Source organism: Leopardus geoffroyi, chromosome B2 (genome assembly GCF_018350155.1).
Source record: "Leopardus geoffroyi isolate Oge1 chromosome B2, O.geoffroyi_Oge1_pat1.0, whole genome shotgun sequence".
NCBI classification, from domain to species: Eukaryota; Metazoa; Chordata; class Mammalia; order Carnivora; family Felidae; genus Leopardus; species Leopardus geoffroyi.
Genome location: NC_059332.1, coordinates 98,555,936 through 98,576,527, shown reverse-complemented (window position 1 = coordinate 98,576,527; position 20,592 = coordinate 98,555,936). Strand labels below are relative to the sequence as shown.

Here is a 20,592-nt window from a genome sequence, read left to right as displayed (position 1 = left end):
GAATTATCATTCATTATTATTTACATGTTTTTTTATTCCTAATCATTTATTATACATTCTTTTTAGTATCTTGGATTTAAGCTTTTGAGATTAAAGTTTTAGACCAATAATTTTTAACCTATCTCCTAAATGCATGCATTTAAACTATAAATTTCCTTCCAAGCATTGCTTTAGTTACATCACCATTTTAGATGTGCTTTCATTATTTCTCATTTTAATATTTTCTAATTTCCACTGAGAATTCTTCATTGACATGTAAATCAATTAGAATTGGTTCCAGTTTTTGGCTTCAGTTTTCAATGTGATTCCATTGTGGCCTAAGAACATAGTCTGCATGATTTAAATTTTTGAAAATATTTTAAACTTGCTTTCTGCTAACATATGGTCTATTTTGGTAAATGTGTCATGTACTTTTGAATATATATTCTGTTGTTGGGAGTGGTGCTCTACATAGATCAGTCAGATTGAGTTGTTTCATAATGTTGTTGAAATCTCTTATATCTATATCTTATATCTTTACTGATTTTTTTGTCTGACTTTTTTAAAAAAAAAATTTTTTTTTTCAACATTTATTTATTTTTGGGACAGAGAGAGACAGAGCATGAATGGGGGAGGCGCAGAGAGAGAGGGAGACACAGAATCGGAAACAGGCTCCAGGCTCTGAGCCATCAGCCCAGAGCCCGACGCGGGGCTCGAACTCACGGAGCGCGAGATCGTGACCTGGCTGAAGTCGGACGCTTAACCGACTGCGCCACCCAGGCGCCCCTTTTGTCTGACTTTTAATGAGATATTGAGATATGTACATTAAAATCTTTGGCAATGACTGGTTTTTGTGTATTTCTCCATTTAGTTCTGATATTTTGGTTTTACATATCTGAAGTTATTATTGGCTGCTAGTAGGACTGTAAGGTTGTTTTTTTTTTTATTGAATGAAACTTTTGTCATTATGACATCTTTCTTCATCTTTAGTAATATTTTTTTGTAAAATTTTTAACTTTTTAATTCATTTTTGAGAGACAGAGTGCGAGTGGGGGAGGGACAGAGAGAGAAGCAGACACCGAATCTGACATCTCTAAGCTGTCAGCACAGAGCCCAATGGGGGCTTGAACCCACAAACCATGAGATCACGACCTGAGCTGATGTCCAACACTCAATTGACTGAGCCACCCAGGAGCCCTTTAGTAATACTCCTTAAAGTCAAATTTATGTCTTAGTAATACAATCACAGAACATTTTGGGTGGGTAGTGTTTACATGGTATATAAATATAAATATAAAAATAAATATATATATATATTTAAGTTTACATATATATATATTTTTAATATATATATGTTTAAGTTTATTTATTTTTATTTATTTATTATTTAATTTATATATATATTTATATATTTTATATATATATAAATATATATATATTATATATATATTATATATTTATATATATTTTTATATATATTTATATTTATATTATATTTATATATTATATATTATATTTTATTATATATATAATATGATATATATTATATATTATATTATTTATATTATATATATTATATTATATATTATATTATAATATATAATATATATTATATATATTATATATTATATATAATAATAATATATATTATATATATAATATATATATTATATATATAATATATTATATAATAATATATTATATTATAATTTATATAATTATATATATTATATAATTATATAAATATATATATATAAATATATAATATATATTATATATAATATATATATTATATATTATATATATATAAATAATATATATTTATATATATTTTATATATATTTTATATATATAATTTATATATATATTATTTAATTTATATATATATAATTTAATATATATATTTAAGTTTATTTATTTTATTTATTATTATTATTATTATTAAGTTTTTATATATATATATATATATATATATATATATTTATTTAAGTTTATTTATTTTGAGAAAGAGCGTGAATGGAGGAGAAAGAGAATCCCAAGCAGGCTCCACTCTGTCAGTGCAGACCCTCATGTGGGGCTGGATCTCACCAGCCAAAATTAAGAGTGCAATGTTTAACCTACTGAGCCACCCAGGAACCCCTACATGGTATATCTTTTTAATCCTTTCAAATTATCTGTGCCTTTTTGTCTCTTCAGTCAAATCTGAAAATCTTTTTAATTGAAGCATTTAATTCATTTACATTTAATGTGAGTACTATTATAGTTGGGTTTAAGTTCGCAATCTTACTATGTATTTTATTCATTTTATTTTTCTATTTGTCCTATGTATTCTCTGTTCCTTTATTCCTTTTTTCCTTCATTACTTTGGATTATTCAAGTTTTTTATTATTGTTTTCTCTCTTCTATTAGGCTTTTAATCATACTTGTTTGTTTTCTTTTGGTTATTACCCAGGGCAATGGTTCTGAGACTTTAGTGTGCATCAGAAACACCTAGAGGACTCTTTAAACATACAATTTCTGGGCCCCACTTCTGAAGTTTATAATTTAGTAGGTCTGGGGGAGGAATTTTTACTTCTAAAAAATTCCCAGATGATGTTTATATTGCTTTATACTGCTACTTTGATAATACTTATACTTTGATAATCATTCCTTTAGATTACAATATGTATCCTTGGCTTGTTACAGCCTACCTTAAACTAGTATTTTTTTTTAACCACTGGCCAAAGAATAAAAACCTTACAATGGTTTATGTCCATTTACCTCTTGCCTACAACTCATGCAACTGTTTTTTTTTTTTTCACTTTACTTCTGCATATAAACTCCATGTTTTATTTTTGCTGTTTCGAAATTCAATTTAAAAAATTTAATCACATATTTATCTTTTCCGCTGCTCTTTTTTTTCCTGAGGACCCATGTTTCCATTTGAGTTAATTTTCCTTTATCTAAAAATAACTACCTTTAATATTTTTTATGGTGTGGGTCTGCTGATGATGAATTCTCACAGCTTTTGTCTGAATAAGTATTTATTTTATCATGATTTCCAAAGGATATTTTAATTAGGTATACAACACTTTTTTTTTGTAGCATTTTAAATGTCTATTCTTTTTTAGCTTCCATAATTTCAATCAGAAAATCAGTCATCTGTCTTATTGTTCCTTTTTTAGAAAGTAATGTGTCTTGTTTTCTCCTGCTGCTCTGAAGATTTTATGTTTGTCTTTCAGCATTTCAGCTGTAATGTTTTTAACTGTGGGCTTCCTTTGTATATATCCTCCCTGAGTATTGGGGTTCACTGAGCTATAATGTTTGGTCTGATATGAGTCATCAGTTCGGAGACTTTCATGACTATTATCTCTTCAAATATTGCTTCTGCTCCATTCTCTTTCATTCTTATCCTTCTAGGATTCTAATTAAACATACATTTGATTACTTCACTGTATTCTTTTACTCCATTTAATTCATCCCAGTCTTTTTGTCTCTGTGCCTCATTTTCAGATATTTTCTATTTTCCTGTCTTAAAGTTCACTGTTTTTTGCTCAGTCTAAGCTCTTAAAACTACCCAGTGAATTCTCAATTTTAGCTGTTGTATTTTTAAGTTCTATAATGCATATTATTTTTATAGATTCCAATCTGTCAAAATTATGCATCACTTTATCCAATTTTCCCATCTTTTCCTTTTTTTTTTTTTTTTTTTTTAATTTTTCAATGTTTATTTATTTTTGGGACAGAGAGAGACAGAGCATGAACGGGGGAGGGGCAGAGAGAGAGGGAGACACAGAATCGGAAACAGGCTCCAGGCTCTGAGCCATCAGCCCAGAGCCCGACGCGGGGCTCGAACTCACGGACTGCGAGATCGTGACCTGGCTGAAGTCGGACGCTTAACCGGCTGCGCCACCCAGGCGCCCCAATCTTTTCCTCTTTTACTGTGTATATGTGCATATGTGTATGATATGTATATATATATATGTACATAGTAATTATTTTAAAGTCCTTGTCTGCTAATTCTAACATCTGGATCATCTATGGGTCTGCTTTTACTATCTGCTTTTTCTCTCATCACTCATACTTTCCCACATCTTCTCAAGTCTTATAGTTTATTATATGCTATGTTTGGTGTATAAAAGAACCAATGGGACTGATAATGTTGTTATCCCCTCCCCCCCATAAAGGTTCTCCCTTTATTCTGTTAGATGCATAATTTGAAGGGCTAGTCATCTTAATCCCATCAGGAATGGAATTAGATTGGGGCTGGATTCTGGTTTTATTTAGACTTAGTTTGCCTCTTCTTTGTCTTTTTTCTTCAGGTGTGGCTCACCTGGACTTCTGATTGACAACTTGGCAAGTCTCTCTCCTTCACCCCTTAAACACTATGGGAGAATCATAGTGTTTATGATTTTAGAAATTTTAATTTAGCTCATTAGCCTCCTACTTCAGTGCAGCTTCAAAATCTGGCAAATGTCTTGAGAGGGAGAACTAGCCAAGTATTTCATGCTGGCTTTCTGTCTCTGGTGGGATTTTGTCTCTTAATCATTGTGGACAGAGTTAACTCTCTCCTTCCAATCCAGTTTCCTTTGTGAGTGTGGCCTCCTGAGGTTTTTGACTGATAGCCTGGCTTTTCTCTTTCTCTTCATCCCTGGCATTCTGTCCTTCAAAAGGTTTTGAGCTTAGTCCCCCACAACATCAAGTTGAATATCTGGCAAAAACTTGAGGGAGAGATCTGTCATGTTTGACACAGTCCCTGTTTCCAGAAGGAATTTACCTCCTAAGCACCAAAAAATTGAAGATTTTTCTGGGCCAGTTCTCCAGGCTCTTTTATACTCTAACATTCAGCAAATATCCATGGTATATTTCCAACTTCTTTAGATTCAAATCTGGTATGTTCACACCCAAGGTCTTCAAAAACTCACCTGGCTTCTCTTTGTCCCAGTAGAGTCTCTGTGCCAAAAACAGAGTCAATATGACCAGAATTGGTAAATGATCTAAGGAATAAAACATCCAGGGATTGTCAACTCACTCATGAGAGCTCTTCCTTTTCTAGAAATTTAGTTCATCTAGGCTTTGTTGACTTTCCAATGACTTTACACATATAACTTCATAATTTATCTGTTTCAGTGGAAGCCTGGTCTTTCTACTAAATCCTACCTAAAGTAGAAGTCTCAATACTTACTTGAGAAGTACCACACATAATGTACTCTGATATTTTCTACTCTGTTTCATTAAAAAATGGGGGCACCTGGATTGCTCAGTTGGTTAAGCATCTGACTCTTGGTCTCAGTTCAGGTCATGATCTCATGGTACGTGAGTTCAAGCATTGCATCAGGCTCTGCTCTGATGGTGCGGAGACTGCTTGGGATTCTCTCTCCCCCCTCTCTCTCTGCTCCTACCCTGTTCAAACACACACACACACACACACACACACACACACTCTCTCTCTCTCTCTCTCTCTCTCTCTCTTGAATTAAATAAACTTTTAAAAAATTTAAAAAATAAAAACAAACTTCTGGTCACAATTCGCTACTAATCAATGTCAGGATCCACTAATGAATCACAGCTTCCATCCTGAGAAAAGCTGGTCTAACAAGTGTCTGGGAAAAACCAAGGTGTCTGGCTGTTTGGAAGAGGAGGCTCACCAAAGGGATATGGATTAAATGAACCTCAATCCTCTTAGTATTTACAAATTATTGCAGTATGGAATTCTACCTGTATTTTTTCCTTGAGTCTGACAAAGTCAGACTCAACTTCTCACTGAAAGGCTTGGCAAATTTAATTTTGTTCTACCCCTTCTCTCTTTTTCCTCAATCAAAATCAAATTTTTATGATTTGTCTTAGTCATTAGTATTATAATCCCATTAATCCAAAGTTTCTATTATTTTGTCCACAGAGATATGGCAATTTCTTTTTAAAAAAACCTACTCTCCAAACTACCCCCTTAAACTTGGCCTTTTCCCTCTGTATTGTTAGTTCTTTTCCTTTAAGTTATACTAACTACCTCAGTATTTGTTTGTGAACAGGTTTTCAACTACCAAGGACCAAAAGAAGCATGTGTTGAAGCAAAACTTGACACATTGCTCTGCTGCATCAGTGTGTGTATACATCATAATCAGAAAATAAAACAACTTGCACCCTGAGAGAAACAAAACAAGGAAACAAAAACAGGGTCACTGTGTCTAGTTCACTGTCCCAAAATAAAAGAATCCTTAAGTTTTGTTTATAAGTATTGACTCCCTCATAAACACAATTTTATCAACTTTTACCATGTTGATTTGTGATAACCTTTGTAGCTATGACAGCCATTTGAGAAAATTGCTCTTTTCTATCATGAGCGGACTAACTACAAGCTAATAGTATTGATAATTTTGTGGGGTTGTTCCTAACATTTTAAAAAATATTTTTATTTATTTATTTTAGAGAGAGAGACAGAGCGTGAACAGGGGAGGGGCACAGAGAGACACACAGAATCTAAAGCAGGCTTCAAGCTCTGAGCTGTCAGCACAGAGCCCAATGTGGTACTCAAAATCACGAACCATGAGATCATGACCTGAGCCAAAGTTGGACGCTTAACCAACTGAGCCACTCTGGCGCCCGCCCCCAACTCTTGTATTTTTTATCTGGTGAACCAGTCCTTTTATACTTGGGAGTTTCTTACAAAATTTTCTTAAAAGTAAACTTTTCCTTAATAAGTGCTTTGTCTCTGAGTATCTCCTTGACAATTCTATAGATTCTACCAAGATTTTATGTATTTATCTTCCAGGGGTAAGTATTTACCAGCCAGAACCAAGTAAACTGTAACTTAATGGTACTTTGAGTTATACCTTTTTCCAGTCCTAGGGTGAATCTTCTGTGGAAATAGGGTTTTAATTTAGTTGATTCTATTTCTTTTTTATAACTGTTTGGTTTTTTGTTTCCTGGTTAAGTCTGGTTTTCATGCTAGTTCTGATTTGTACACAACCACTATTTCTCTTTTGGCAGCAGCAATGTTGGTAATACAGTTTTTAATGGTCTGTCTGGTCCTTATGACGTAACATATGACAGTGTATTTGATTGTATTTTACATTTGTCTTAAGCATTCTGTTAGCTCCTGCCATTGAGATACATCGTTCTTTGCCTTTAGGTCTTGAGAGCTTGATTTAGTCAAACTGATGACTGGTTTCACTAGTAAGTTGGAAAGTTGCTCATATTACTCCCCATAGTACTCATTTATTTCATTGCTGCCTTACCACTGGTGAAACCCTCTATGCTGTTCTCATGTTGTGTGCCACTCTGATTCAAATCAAAATAAAAATATTTTCGTGCCCACTGGAGTGAAGAGCAGATATTGGAAATCTGGAGCTGCATCAGCCAGTGAGATTTTGTACTTGGATTACATTTGACCCATCTGTGGCTGATGTTATAAAACCAAGCTGTTGGTTCTTTTAGTGTACTTTTTTAAAAGCCTTCTTTCCTCCTCAAAAAGGAAGGTACAGCTTTCTACAATAGTCTATTTACAATTATAAACTTTCTCTGTCCCTTGGGATACTATTAGAGACTAACAGGCCATAAGAGCTGTCATTTGAACACACTATATAAGGATATCTAATTCCAACAGACAAATTTACCACGAGAGAGGACAAAATATACACAATGAATAAAATTTGAAATTGCTTTTAAACGGTTTTAGAGCAAAGGGTAGAGACTTTGTGTTTTGCTTGAATGGTACAAGCGTTCTACAAATAAGCCTGAATTTGTGATGGAGAGAGAATGATTGCTTTTGACTTGCTTAGAGCTTAATGATCCCTGCAAGAAATCTAAAAAGTTCTGGGTGCGTAACTTTTACTTTCTCTCCTCTCAAAAGAAAATAGGAAAGCATAAATAAATGAATAATCCAGGTAAAGATGTACAAAAGAGCTTTGTGCCCCAAAATAAGGTGTTAATAAATCTAAAGTTGTGCTTCTAGCTCAACCCACAATCTGACTGGAAAATTACTACAAAAATAGCCTTGTTTACAAGTTGACAAGATAAGTAATGAGATGCAAATTGACAGCACAGACAAAAATAGAAAGAAACTTTAGTACTTTTAAACAAAACTTGAAGACTTCCTAAATATTTAGTATGAAAAACAGAAAAATTTAAGTAATCATGTTCCTAATGAGCATGCAGTTGGACAAATTAGACTGGTTTAATAATGCTGTTTTAGATGTCTCCTTTCTGATTTAATTACAGTGAGAATTAAAATGTTGTATACTCTTCTAACTTATGCAAGACAGGTTTCTCATGGAAAGCCTAAATAATTATACTTTATAGATACTTTTCTAATTCCTAAATGAATATTAAACTGAGTTACTTATTTAATTAGTAATCTTTGGATATAAATTATATCTAAGCAAGTCATTTGTACAGAACAAAATAAATACTAGGTCAACAAACATAGTTTTTACATACACTTGCCTTTTATTTTTATATATTTTAAGTGACCATTAATTAGTAGGTTGAAAAGATATATATGAAAAACTGAGGTATGTTGGTATACATGTTCTTTTTTGAAAGAAATGTTTCAAATTGCCTGTAACCTTCTTTAGTCACTTAATCATATCTTTTATCCTCTGATAACTTTTTTTGATATGGCATTTCCCAAATTCAGAATAATAAACTATTACTGTGTCTTCTATATAAAATTTTCTTTGGGGTTTCCCAAACAGTTGCTAGACAGCTCCAAAGTTTTGCTAATTTATCCTATAAAAGGAGGAATACTAAAAATCATTAGATATGTTTGGTATACTGCAGATTTTTATTAGCTCAAAACTATTGCAAAAGTCATCCTGCTTATTGAGTCCTACATATGAAAAGAACTTGCACAGCAGTTCAGAGGAGCTTAAACTAAGTTAATTACATTTAAGTAAATGTATTACTATAAATATAAAATAAAGATATTTTTAGCAATTGTGTAACTTTCAGGTTGGCCAGAAGCATACTCATGTCTCTATACAAAGACTGGCACAGTAACTATTTTTTAAACTTTATTTATTTATTTTTAAAGTTTATTTGAGAGAGAGAGGGGGAGAGAGAGAGAGAGAGAGAGAGAATTCTAAGCAGACTCTGTGCTGTCAGCATGGAGACCTACATGAGGCTCAATCTCATGAACCATGAGATCATGACCTGAGCCTAAATCAAGAGTCAGACGCATTAACTAACTGAGCCACCCAGGCACCCCCCAAATTGATTTTTTTTTTATTTTTATTTTTTTTTTATTTTTTTTTTTTAACGTTTATTTATTTTTGAGACAGAGAGAGACAGAGCATGAAGGGGGGAGGGGCAGAGAGAGAAGGAGACATAGAATCGGAAGCAGGCTCCAGGCTCTGAGCCATCAGCCCAGAGCCTGACGCGGGGCTCAAACTCACGGACCGTAAGATCGTGACCTGAGCTGAAGTCGGACGCTTAACCGACTGCGCCACCCAGACGCCCCTAAATTGATTTTTTTAAAGGAATATTTTATTTGCAGTTGACAATCCTAAAAATATTTTGAGATAAAAGAACCTGGAGACTTTTTAATGCCTACTCAATCCATAAATTATCCTCTCAGGATAATAATTGACTAAATCCTTATAAAATGATTATGTGTTCTACTCCCCACTATTCTAGTATTGTTGGCCTTTACAAAATTAACCTAAGCCATTGAGTCTTGTCATCCACGGACAGTTTCTGCTTTTTCATCAAGTCCCCATGATAAGATACAGAGCAAAAACGGAGTCTTCTGGAACAAACATGAAAAGAATGAAAGCCTCAGTAAACACTTTACCATACTCGTAATTGTTGACTCTATAGGGAGCGGACTCATGGAAACAGATTTTTCAGTGTAAACTGGTATCAGCATGACAAAAAGATACCTGTCAGACTATCAAAAGATAGAGTCAGGATTTCTAGGATTCTTTAAATCCAGAAGCAAATGACTTCAAGAAAATGAGTGCTTCACCTCACATCAGAAAAACAAGAATTTATCACCTAGGACTAAATGAGTTAATTCTGTGAATGCTTTCTTTCTACGGGACATACATTATTTTGATCTATTGGCTACACTTATATAAACTGGTAGAAACATTCCTTAAATGGTATTATGTTCCAACTGACTCTTCAGAATTACAGAAAAAAAAATATTTGGAAATACTTAATGGAATTTATAAGTAAGAGACTGGCAGGAAAACAAAAATAATGATTCTGGAGAAAATCATATATCAATGTACCACAAAATGGTAAAAATTGTTAAATATTACACAAAATGCCTTTACTAGGTTTCCTTCCTTTTCATAGCCATGTAGCTATTTAGCATAAGTTCAATCAAAACCTGTTCTCCTTACTACCAAGTAGTAATTTAAAAATTGCTTTACTGTCTGTGGCTATGCCTCAAATCCCATTAAAGTAGGTATGGCAAGCCCATTACTAAACAAGTTCCAAGCAACTTGACTGAGGTGAACTGAATGGCTCTTGGCTTCGGATTTCAGTATAAGAGCTTACGGGAGCAGTATCTTACATATAAAGGAGTAACAGCCTTAAAGACTACAAAGTCTCCAAAGTTAACCCCTAAATTGTAGTATCACATGTCTCTAGTTTCACTAACCAGATTATAAAAAGGTCTCTGTGCATTAAGCTTCACCTTTTATCACATCCATATAATAAAACTGACCAAATAACACAAAATATCAAAGTAATGATACTGTATCATAGAATCAGTAGACAAATTTATGTGGTCAGAGCCATGCTTTAGGAGGAGATTTGGAGGCAAAATTTACATCTTAACCAGATGGGTAAGCAATGCACATCACATTCCAGAGTAGAAAACAAAATGAAACAACAGTGTAAAGGGTCAACACAACATGTCTAAGTTGTGCAAACCTTTCACATTCCAAAGAAAGGTTTGGCCTTTACTCAACTCCCGGGAGATGACCTCTAAGGCCTTGGAATATCCTGCCTGATGATGTTTTTGTTTACCTAGGGACCTCAGGCCTCCCAGATAGTTCATGCTAACAATGTGATTTATGGTCCACTATGGCCTTAGGCCATGCAGTATCAGCTTGACCTACAGAGGGGCTGGAGACTGAAGGTTGGCCATATGGGCAGTCAGCCATGCTTGTGTGATCAGTCCATACCGAAAAACCTGAACACCAAGGCTTGGAGGAGCTTCCTTGCTTGGCAATATTGCAAGCATATCACCACACATCATTGTGAGGAGAATTAAGTGCTTGTCTGCATGATTTCACTGGAAGAAGACAACTGGAAGCTCACGCCTGGTGTTTCCTGGACTTTGTCCAATGTCCCCTTTCCAGTTGTTTATTTAAATCTGTATTCTCTTGCTGTAATAAACCAAAACTGTGAGTACAACAGCTTTTCTAAGTCCTGTGTGTTGTTTTAGTGAAATCATTGAACACAAAGGTGGTCTTGGGGAATCCCTACAAACTTACTTTGCAACCTTGAGATAAAGTAACATCAGCAAACAATCACCCTGTCTAGTTCTTGCTCGTCAAGTAAATGAAATCTTGAGTGTTTCTTGTAAGTTACTCTCTAATTAAAACAACTATATCTCTGATTTTGGAAATGTCTGAAGATATGCGATGACCTTTTTGGATACGGCAATTATGTGAAAAAACTGCTGTTTTCCACCTTAAAGACAGTGCATACAAACTTGGTGACCTTGGTAAGTTTGCAGGTAGCTTTTTTCCTCTAAATGCTTGTCATATTTTTAATTTGTTAAGGCTGTCCTTCTAAAGCTTGGACTCCCTTGTAGATCTTCTTTGCATATGAACTCCTTTTCTTTTCTAAATGCTTTAGTCTCTAAGTGGCTTATGTTTTATTACAGCAGGTGGAAGTTTGAATCAATAGCATTTTAGTAGACTCGTTAAGAGAAACTCTACTTTTTCTGGAACATTCATAGCAATGTTAGGAAGTTGCTCTGAGAATTTGAAATCACAGGCAAATATCCTACCCAAATACCAAAGGCACAGCCTTCCATCTACTTGAAACCTATGCTATAAAAGAACAAAAAGAAAAGTACTTTATCTGAAAATTTAGCTCAGTGCTCATATCATAAGAGAGAATCAAGATATGTATTAACTGATATAAATTCTCAAGCAAATAAGTTATATACATAAAAATATAGAATAAGTTTTTAACATACCATTTAGTTTTGAGATTAAAGTAAAAGTAGAAATTCCATACCTAAAAATAACTTATTTTACCTCTGGTACTGAATTTCCCAGTTTTAAATTTGTTAGCTCAGTTTATTTTGGGAAAAGCAAAGATAATGATGCTTTTTATGTTGTGTTCAAGCATTCAATAGTTAAGATATTAATAGCATTATTCTCTCATATGTATTACATATTTTAGATTTGGCTGTCTCTGAGAAGATATTTTTAAGGTATTAAACATTTTTCTTTTGCTAGAAATTATAAACTATAAAACCAGAAATGTTCCATGGAATTCTCAGGAGTGTTTTTAAATTTAATTTTAAATGGGTTTCCTGTGTACCAATATGATTTATGTTTTAAATAGCACATTTGTAAAGTTGAAAGGACCTACAGTGAAAAAAAGTGAAATACTTTCCAGTTCAGCAAGAAGATTCTGGACAACTGCTCTGTAAACATCAATCTTATATTTCAGACAAGAAATGATTCACATTCTGTACTAGTTCAGTAATAGATTTTTCTAAGAAATACAAGTCAATGTACATTTAACTTCAAAGAAAACTAACCAAAAAAATACCTTTCAATGATTTCTGAACTTATCCTAAAATTTACTTAATCAGACCAACTAAAATCAGGTCAACAGTGTATTATTTTAGCTATGACTAGAAGGTCTGTTCATTTTACAATCTTCCTTTTAAGATCTCTTTATTTAAGCAACTTTAATAATTTGTAATGAATAAACTTTTACAAGTAGGTAGAATCCCATTATAATGAACATCATTCCAGTGTTCACTTCCCTATGGCATTTCTCCCTATGTTCTAACCATAACCCAGAGCTGATATGGCTACAAAGAAATACATTGAAGAGGATATCAAAAGTCACAGAAATACAGCCTCTTAGTAGTACTTTATTTAATGAAGCTATTTTCCAGGTAAGGTATTTTTTTTTAAATTTTTTAATGTTTATTTATTTTGAGGGAGAGAGAGAGACAGAGTGCAAGCAGGGGAAGGGCAGAGAGAGACAGAGAGAGAGACAGACAGACAGGCAGAATCTGAAGCAGACTCCAGGCTCTGAGCTGTCAGCGTAGAGCCTGATGCGGGACTCGAACTCACAAACTGTGAGATCATGACCCGAGCCGAAGTTGGATGCTTAACCAACCGAGCCACCCAGGCGCCCCTCCAGGTAAGGTATTTATATATTTCACCCACTCACTCATTTAAAAATATTCTATCAGGTCTAACGCTCAGTAAAATGACATAACTTTAAAGAGCACCACATTGATAGTATATCAATTTTTAATTTTTTCAGTGCTGTTGAATGTTGATGTTCAGATTTGACATGCACACAGTTTTTCTCTCATAAATCTCGTATCTTTATGAATTTAAAAACTACCCAGAGGCGCCTGGGTGGCTCAGTTGGCTAAGTGTCCAACTCTTGATTTCAGTTCAGGTCATGATCTCATGGCTCTGCATTGGGCATGGAACCTGCTTGGGATTCTCTCTCCCCCTCTTCCTCTGTCCCTCTCCCACGTGTACATGCACACTCTATCTCTCAAAAAAATTTTAAAAGTTAAAAATTAAAAAAAAATTGAAATTAAAATTACACACACACACACACACACAAAACAAAATGTCTTAAGCACCTGAAGAACAAATTTCTTTCCTACCCATAGGGCCCATGCTTTGCTAGACTGCACAGAAGCAGTGACTAGATAGAAACAATGGATGAAGGATAATGAGGTCATTTGTTAAGGGATTCACTTTGAATATATTTATTTGGGCCCACATTAGAAAAGTGACATTTCTCTGATATAGGTTGGTTAGTATTTGAAAAGAGTGTTTTATAGGCCAGTAAATGTAATGGTGTTAAAACAGGACATCTATCTGTAAAATATAGAAAACACATCTGTAATAGTATTTCTGGGATAAATAGTAGATTGCCACAAACCATAAGGGATATTTGGGAGTATTCCTAATTTAAACTGGCTATCTTTCCTCCACATCTTTCAAATACATTCCTTTTAAAGATTTATTAAGAGCCAACTTCTTCTTCCTTAAATAACATTTAGGACTACATTTTAAATTATTTTCCAGTACTCACAGAGTTTCACAAAAACATTGACGACCTTCTCTGTGTGTGATGTACCCTGATATTTTCAATGCTATTCTAATATCATTTAAAAAGTGTTCATAGTGACCCACTAAATGGATTTCACAATCCATTAGTAGGATAGGACCTGCAGTTTGAAAAACACTGACTTGGTCCAACCTATGGGGAAGCTGAAGTGTGAAGGAATTGAGTGGCTTAAATTCATAAGAAAAGTGAGTGGTAATCATTTGCATAATTCTGTGCAAGTCAAAAACTATTACTTTTCTGTTTTAGTCTCAGTCATTATTGCTTGATTTTTTTATCTTCTTTATTCTCTACTCCCTTATTTTACTTCAGTGTTTCATACCCATTTTTTCTACTCGTGTCTTGATACATGGTTATGTAGACAATACATCTTTGAAATTTATATTAAGTGAACTAGTATCTTCAATCAACAAGAATTAAGAATCCTAGTCCAATACTGCCATGAGGTGAAAAAGCAAATGAAAGCTATATATATCAAGAAAAAGAATGAAGAAATACAAATAGGCCAACTTTATCTATCAATAGATGAGAAATTTAGTAGACAAATATTTAAGCATTTTCTCTGGGATGGTCATTATACCTCTATGTCAACTATTCTTTTCTTCCTTCTGTTATATTTCTGTGCAGTCTCCTCTATCAGACTTTAAGCAACGTGAAGAGAGAATTCATGTATAATGTGTCTTTGAATCTCCCATAGCATCTAACACAGTATCCTGGAGATCAACAAATACTTGAGTAGAGATCAGTAACTACTTCCTGAATGAACATGTCCAACACACCAATACACAAATAAAGAACTACCTTTGTTCTCTAATCTCTTCCTCTTAGCATTATAAAATCAAGGAAAGCATGATTCTGAGTGCCTGTTGTCTGTACACCCAAACAAACAACAAAATACTGGAATATTTTAACCAATGGTTATGTAAAACTTGGTCACATATCCTTGAAAGATGAAACAGCAGCACAATTGAACTGGTGTCTAAAACAGCAGTACCTGACCCATTATGCTTACTCTGATGAGACCATCAAAGAAGGTTAACTAAGTTTCATGACAAGCAATTATCAAATATTTATTGAGAGGTCTACTTATGGGCTAGGTATTGTGCCAAGTGCTGGGCTACAGTGGTAAGCAAGGCAGGATCATGCCCTTAGGGAGATTTCAGTCTATGGGAAAGACAAATAAATTAACGATAACAAGAAAGTATACTAAGTGCAAACAAAGGAGAAATACCAAGAAGAGGCAGCTGAGCCAGATTTGGTAGAAGGCAGGGGGTATTAAGGGGAGATTTAAAGAGAGCTTCCTAGAGGAAGCAGTAAATTGAGACCTGAAGAACGAGGTAAGGCTAGACAAGCAATATCTATGCAGGAAAAATCTAGGCACAGAGTATGATGGATAAATTCACCCTTATTTTAAAAGATTATTCTAGAAAGATGATTATGTCACAGAACTTTTTATCTTTAAAAATTTTTTTCAAATTTTATTTAAATCCAAGTTGGTTAACATATAGTGTAATCATGATTTCAGGAGTAGAATTCAGTGATTCATCACTTACGTATCTTTTTTGACAGCTAACTCATAATTCCCAACGTTCCTCCTCCAAGCACATTGGATTCAGTCTCCCAACACTGCAGACTGCTGAACTGGTCATTAACAAGACCTATATTGTCACAAAACTGCTTTAGAGCATAAAGTAACAATTTGCTTCTCTATTATTTTCTGCTGAAACTATCAAAGCACATAGGTACACAATGAACCATACATACATAGTAAAAAATAAACTTCTTCAGTGGGGTGTGCTAATTTATAGTTCTAATAATTGCCTATGGCATCTAGCAGGATCTTGCACCAAATGAGAATTCAGTGACTCTATACCAATAAGGAGAACACTCCCAAAAATTCTACCAGGAAAAAAAAAATCCCCCTGATTCTTCAAATGACTCACAACTACAATAAAAAAACAACAACAAAACAAAACTCTGACCTAGACAATATTTTAAAACTTTAAACTTTACAATTTTGTTATGACTAATTCTCCTTACATAACAATTTATGAAAAAGGAATTAAAGAAGTTACATGAAAATAAGCATATAGATTGTGAAGAAAAAGGCTGAAGCATTGGCCAAGTATATTTAATTACCAAGAAGTAAATTTAGTTTTACATCAATGACTGCCAATATAATTTTATTTATCTTCATTTCATCAAAAGGTGCCATGGAACCCATAATGAGTTTTTTTTTCCCCCTCACAGATGCTATTATGCCGTAGAGAGTTTTGTCTTATTATACATCTGGGAGTCAGCTTAGTTATCTAAACTTCACATACAATTAAATGTTCTCAGTGCAGACAGCTTTAGTTACAGCTGAATAGAGTTCCAGGAAACCCCATTAGGAGTTTCACTATTTACTCTACACCAACAATGGCAGCTGGCACATTTTTGGCCACGGTGAGCAGTCCTTCCACTGTGCATAACCAACTAGACTTTTCCCCTTAGTTTGATTCTCACCACATTGCAATCAAGTTTTAATTTAATTTTTTGATGTCCTGTTACAGATTAAGACTACTCCTTTATAGTTAAAAGTTGTATTTTTTCAGTTGTATAGTTATATTTAAAAAAAAATTTTTTTTTTTTACATTTTATTTATTTTTGATAGAGAGAGACAGAGTACAAGTGGGGGAGGGGCAGAGAGAGAAGGAGACACAGAATCTGAAGCAGGCTCCAGGCTTGGAGCTGTCAGCACAGAGCCTGACATGGGGCTCGAACTCACAAACTGCGAGATCATGACCTGAGCCAAGTTGGAAGCTTAACCGACTGAGCCACCCAGGCACCCCTGTATAGTCGTATTTTTAAAGTAAAAAGGCTATATAAAAATCTCAAAAACAACTTTTTTTGAGAGAGAGAGCGAGAATGTGCACTAGTGTGCATGAGCAGCTGAAAAGCAAAGGGAGAGAGAGAATCTTAAGCAGGCCCCACCCTGGGGCTTGATGTCATGACCCTGAGATCATGACATGAGCCAAAATCAAGAGTTGGATGCTTAACCGACTGAGCCACCCAGGCGTCCCTCAAAAACAACTTTTAAGTACACCACCACCACTAGCTAGCTCCCTATTTTAAGTATCTCCTTTTATCTTATACTGCTGAAAAATGAGCATGTCCCTTCAACCCCTCTATATTCAGCTAATACCCAATAAAAATGGCTAGGCTGCCAATGACCCATACAAGTACAGTTAACTCAAGATTCCAGGAACTGCTATTTCCAGAATTAGAATATTCACAATACCTGCTGTTTTAAACACTCACTTTCTAGTTTCACAGTTTCATCGAAGTTGAGACCTGTCTTGGCTAGACAGTTCCAATTCCATTTTTTTCAATTTCTGATTAAATAAAAAACAAACAAACCTGTTTTTCACTTAAGTGAACAAAATCCACGATATCCTACCGAGTCTCTGCTAGGCAGAGCGCAGCTGCAGGGTTGCCATGGCAACTCTTGTACACTGGCCACAGATTGCCCTTGTCCAAGAAGGAAATCATTTGCTCCACCCCTGAGGAGTCAAAGGCTCTGGTAAGCAGCAGTCTGTGAGCAGGACACATTTCTAGTTCAGTAGCTGTGACGGAGCAACAAGAGACAATTCTTTAGTGTTTCCCATAATAAATGTCACCCAACAACCAAAACAGACTCCAAATCAAGTTGCCATGTGTGATTATGTATTTCTACACCATGGTAAGATTATATTCTTTACCCACTCTCACTAGAAACCTGAGCTAGGGAATAAGCCAGAACAATTTCCTCTCAGACACAGAAAAGAAGAAGAAGAAAAAAACCCCAAGTAATTAGAATATTCCCACTTTTACAGAGAATACGTTTTGGCTCTTGCTTTCAGGCTTTAACACATGCAAACTCAGGTTGTCTGACAATTTTTGGTGGGGCAGGGCAGTCAGATTTAACATTTATTGAGTTTTTACTCAATGCCAACCCTTCTGCTGGGTGGTTTCTATGATGCGTTACTTCATTGAGGTAGCAATGTAATCCCTACTTTACAAATAAGAAATGGAGGCCCTGAAAAGTTATTTGATTGTCCAAAGTACTAAATGGTGGAGTCACAATTTGAACCCAAGTCTTCTAATTCTGAAATCTTATGGTTTTTCTCCTACGCTACATTGATTTTCCAAGAAAATTCTCAATTCTTAACTAAAATATTCAAGTGTTCCTAGAATGACTTTGTTTTTGTTTTACCAATACAGTTTCACAAGTGATGACTTCACTACTGATAAGCTAAGTGTAGTCAGCCACTTTCCTAAGTGCATGGAAAACAAAGGCACAGAAAGAGACAGGGCTGCATTACGGCCCTGGTGAGTTTTTTGCAAAGTTTAAACTACAGCACTCACATTCTCAAGGAGGAAAGACAAAGTTGAAAAGTAGGTAAGGTGATGAAAATGAATTTAGATGAAGCACTCTGTGGAACGTCTCTGGGGCTGAAGAAGCTGCAGAGGGAGAGGGAATAAGAGTGGGTGAAGGACACATGCAGTATTTAAACCAGAGACAATCTTTCATCTCCATCATTAGTCACTTTCAAGGATAATTTCAAGTATCCATCTGCCCATTTTCAGTCATTTTTGCACTTCAGGTTTGGAAAGTTCTTCTAACTTAGCACCTCTGCTCTCAGTGAGAATGAATCAGTTTTCTTCTTCCCTCACCAGAGATCTACAATTACCACCTTCCCCCCGCCCCCGCCACACACACACACTTTTAGGGAATTTCTTAGGAGGACTGTCTTTAACATAATTGCTTTTCCTAGCTCCCCAAGATCTTGACCTGAAAATTCTTTCATACCTATAGCTTGATCATTCCCCCAGCTGTAGATAAATGTACCATCAATTCTGACCCTTTGGAATCACCATCTCTTAAACTGCTACCCTAGCTTCTGAGTTCTTCCTTTCTATTATGCCTTTTCTGTCAGTCTTCTATTTCTACTTCAACTGATGACTTCAGTTCTCTAGTTGGCCCAAAGGAGTTCAGTGAAAAAAACAAAAAAGTTCAAGAGTCATAATAGTTTCCATAGGTTTCTGGAAAGATAGGTCAACAAGTGTAAATTTATTATAAAGCATACATATACAAAGACATTGCTTATGACATCACTGACTTAAAAATATATAAAAAAAAGATCACATTTCTCTGAATTGTTACTGGATAAGGTAATAAAACATCCAATTTCATTTTCCTGTACTTTCCTATAAAAGTGGGTCCTGGAAATTTACATTCTCAATTTATACTGATGAATATTATACATAATGCAAAGACTAAAACTCATCAAAAGTTTTAGTGATGAAGGAATAAGATAAATAGATCACTGGTGTTAAAAAGCAGCACTGGATTTGTAAAAGAGAATAGGAATTGCAGAAAAAGGCTTCTGCAGTTAAGTTATTGACATCTAAAAATTAAGTAACCATGAGTTCCTATTTATAATTGTCACATAAAAAACTTGGGCTAAAGGCTTCTTTACAGGGCTCTTCCATTTACAAAAGAGAAAAACATTTCATAGCTCATAAAATAAGATAGGGAAGAAGCACCAGGAAAGGTAAAAGACCTTTCCTTACTCTGTTCATTTTATATTGGTTCTTAAGGTTATAAGCCTACTAAATAAAAAAGTGGAATGGTACTTGTATCTCAAATTTAACTTAATTTTAAATACCATCAATCCAGTATAATTTCTTAGGTTTAGCTTAAGAGGTCTGCAAAATGAGCAATGTGTCTAAAACATGGAGAGATTAGGTATTTCAGTCAGAGAAACAAAAACGCAGTCATTTATTATTCGGGACTCTTAGGAGGTTGTTATGCATTAATTTAAAAATATCACAACTTGACACTTTATAAGGACTAGAAACATAATTCAAAATTTCATAAGGCATATTAAATTAAAACCACTTTAGACAATTCAAGATCTCATTGACAAGAGTTCATGTAAGGTGATAGTTTTACTATTGTGTTATTACTGTTCCCACATGATATCATCTCTTCGCAATTTCATTTGAAGATTATGGACTCGTACTGGATGAAAGTTGCTGTTCTTCTGAAGAGAGTTAGTTAGCAAACATTTTCTGGGGCTATTTTTTATGTTCTTTGATCCTTTAGGGCTGCTATCTTCTCGCTGAATACCTGAAGCTTCACTCATCTTTGAGTTTTGAATTTTTTGCTGCAGTTTACGGACCTGGAGAGAAAAAAAATCTAACATTTTAGTAAAAAAAGATATAAAAAATATACCCTAAAATGGATTGGATTGACGGTTTAAAGGTTACATGAAATTAAAAAGTTCATTAAGTCTTTACTGAATACCT

The 20,592-nt window shown here is 34.4% G+C and overlaps 2 protein-coding genes across 10 annotated transcripts in view; both read right to left on the bottom strand.

Moving 5' to 3' along the window:
* Nucleotides 1–19,199, bottom strand: part of LOC123608828 — a 186,211-nt gene extending 167,012 nt beyond the window's left edge. For 4 of the 6 annotated variants that reach the window (XM_045499211.1, XM_045499215.1, XM_045499216.1 and 1 more), the window contains exons 1-2: nt 18,646–19,199; nt 17,699–17,864 (exon numbers count right to left, since the gene is read on the bottom strand). The gene's annotated coding sequence lies outside the window, so the exon portion shown is untranslated. Of the gene's footprint in view, nt 1–4,883; nt 5,200–17,698 lie in introns of those variants that run through there. The other 2 variants (XM_045499212.1, XM_045499214.1) reach the window with 2 other exon arrangements.
* A 117-nt stretch (nt 19,200–19,316) lies between these two features.
* The window catches only part of CEP57L1 (centrosomal protein 57 like 1), a 64,210-nt gene continuing 62,934 nt past the window's right edge, over nt 19,317–20,592 (bottom strand). For all 4 annotated transcript variants that reach the window (XM_045499227.1, XM_045499225.1, XM_045499228.1 and 1 more), the window contains one exon: nt 19,317–20,465. In XM_045499227.1, the coding sequence (XP_045355183.1) occupies nt 20,247–20,465 (219 nt within the window). In that variant the 3' untranslated portion in view covers nt 19,317–20,246. The remainder of the gene's footprint in view (nt 20,466–20,592) is intronic.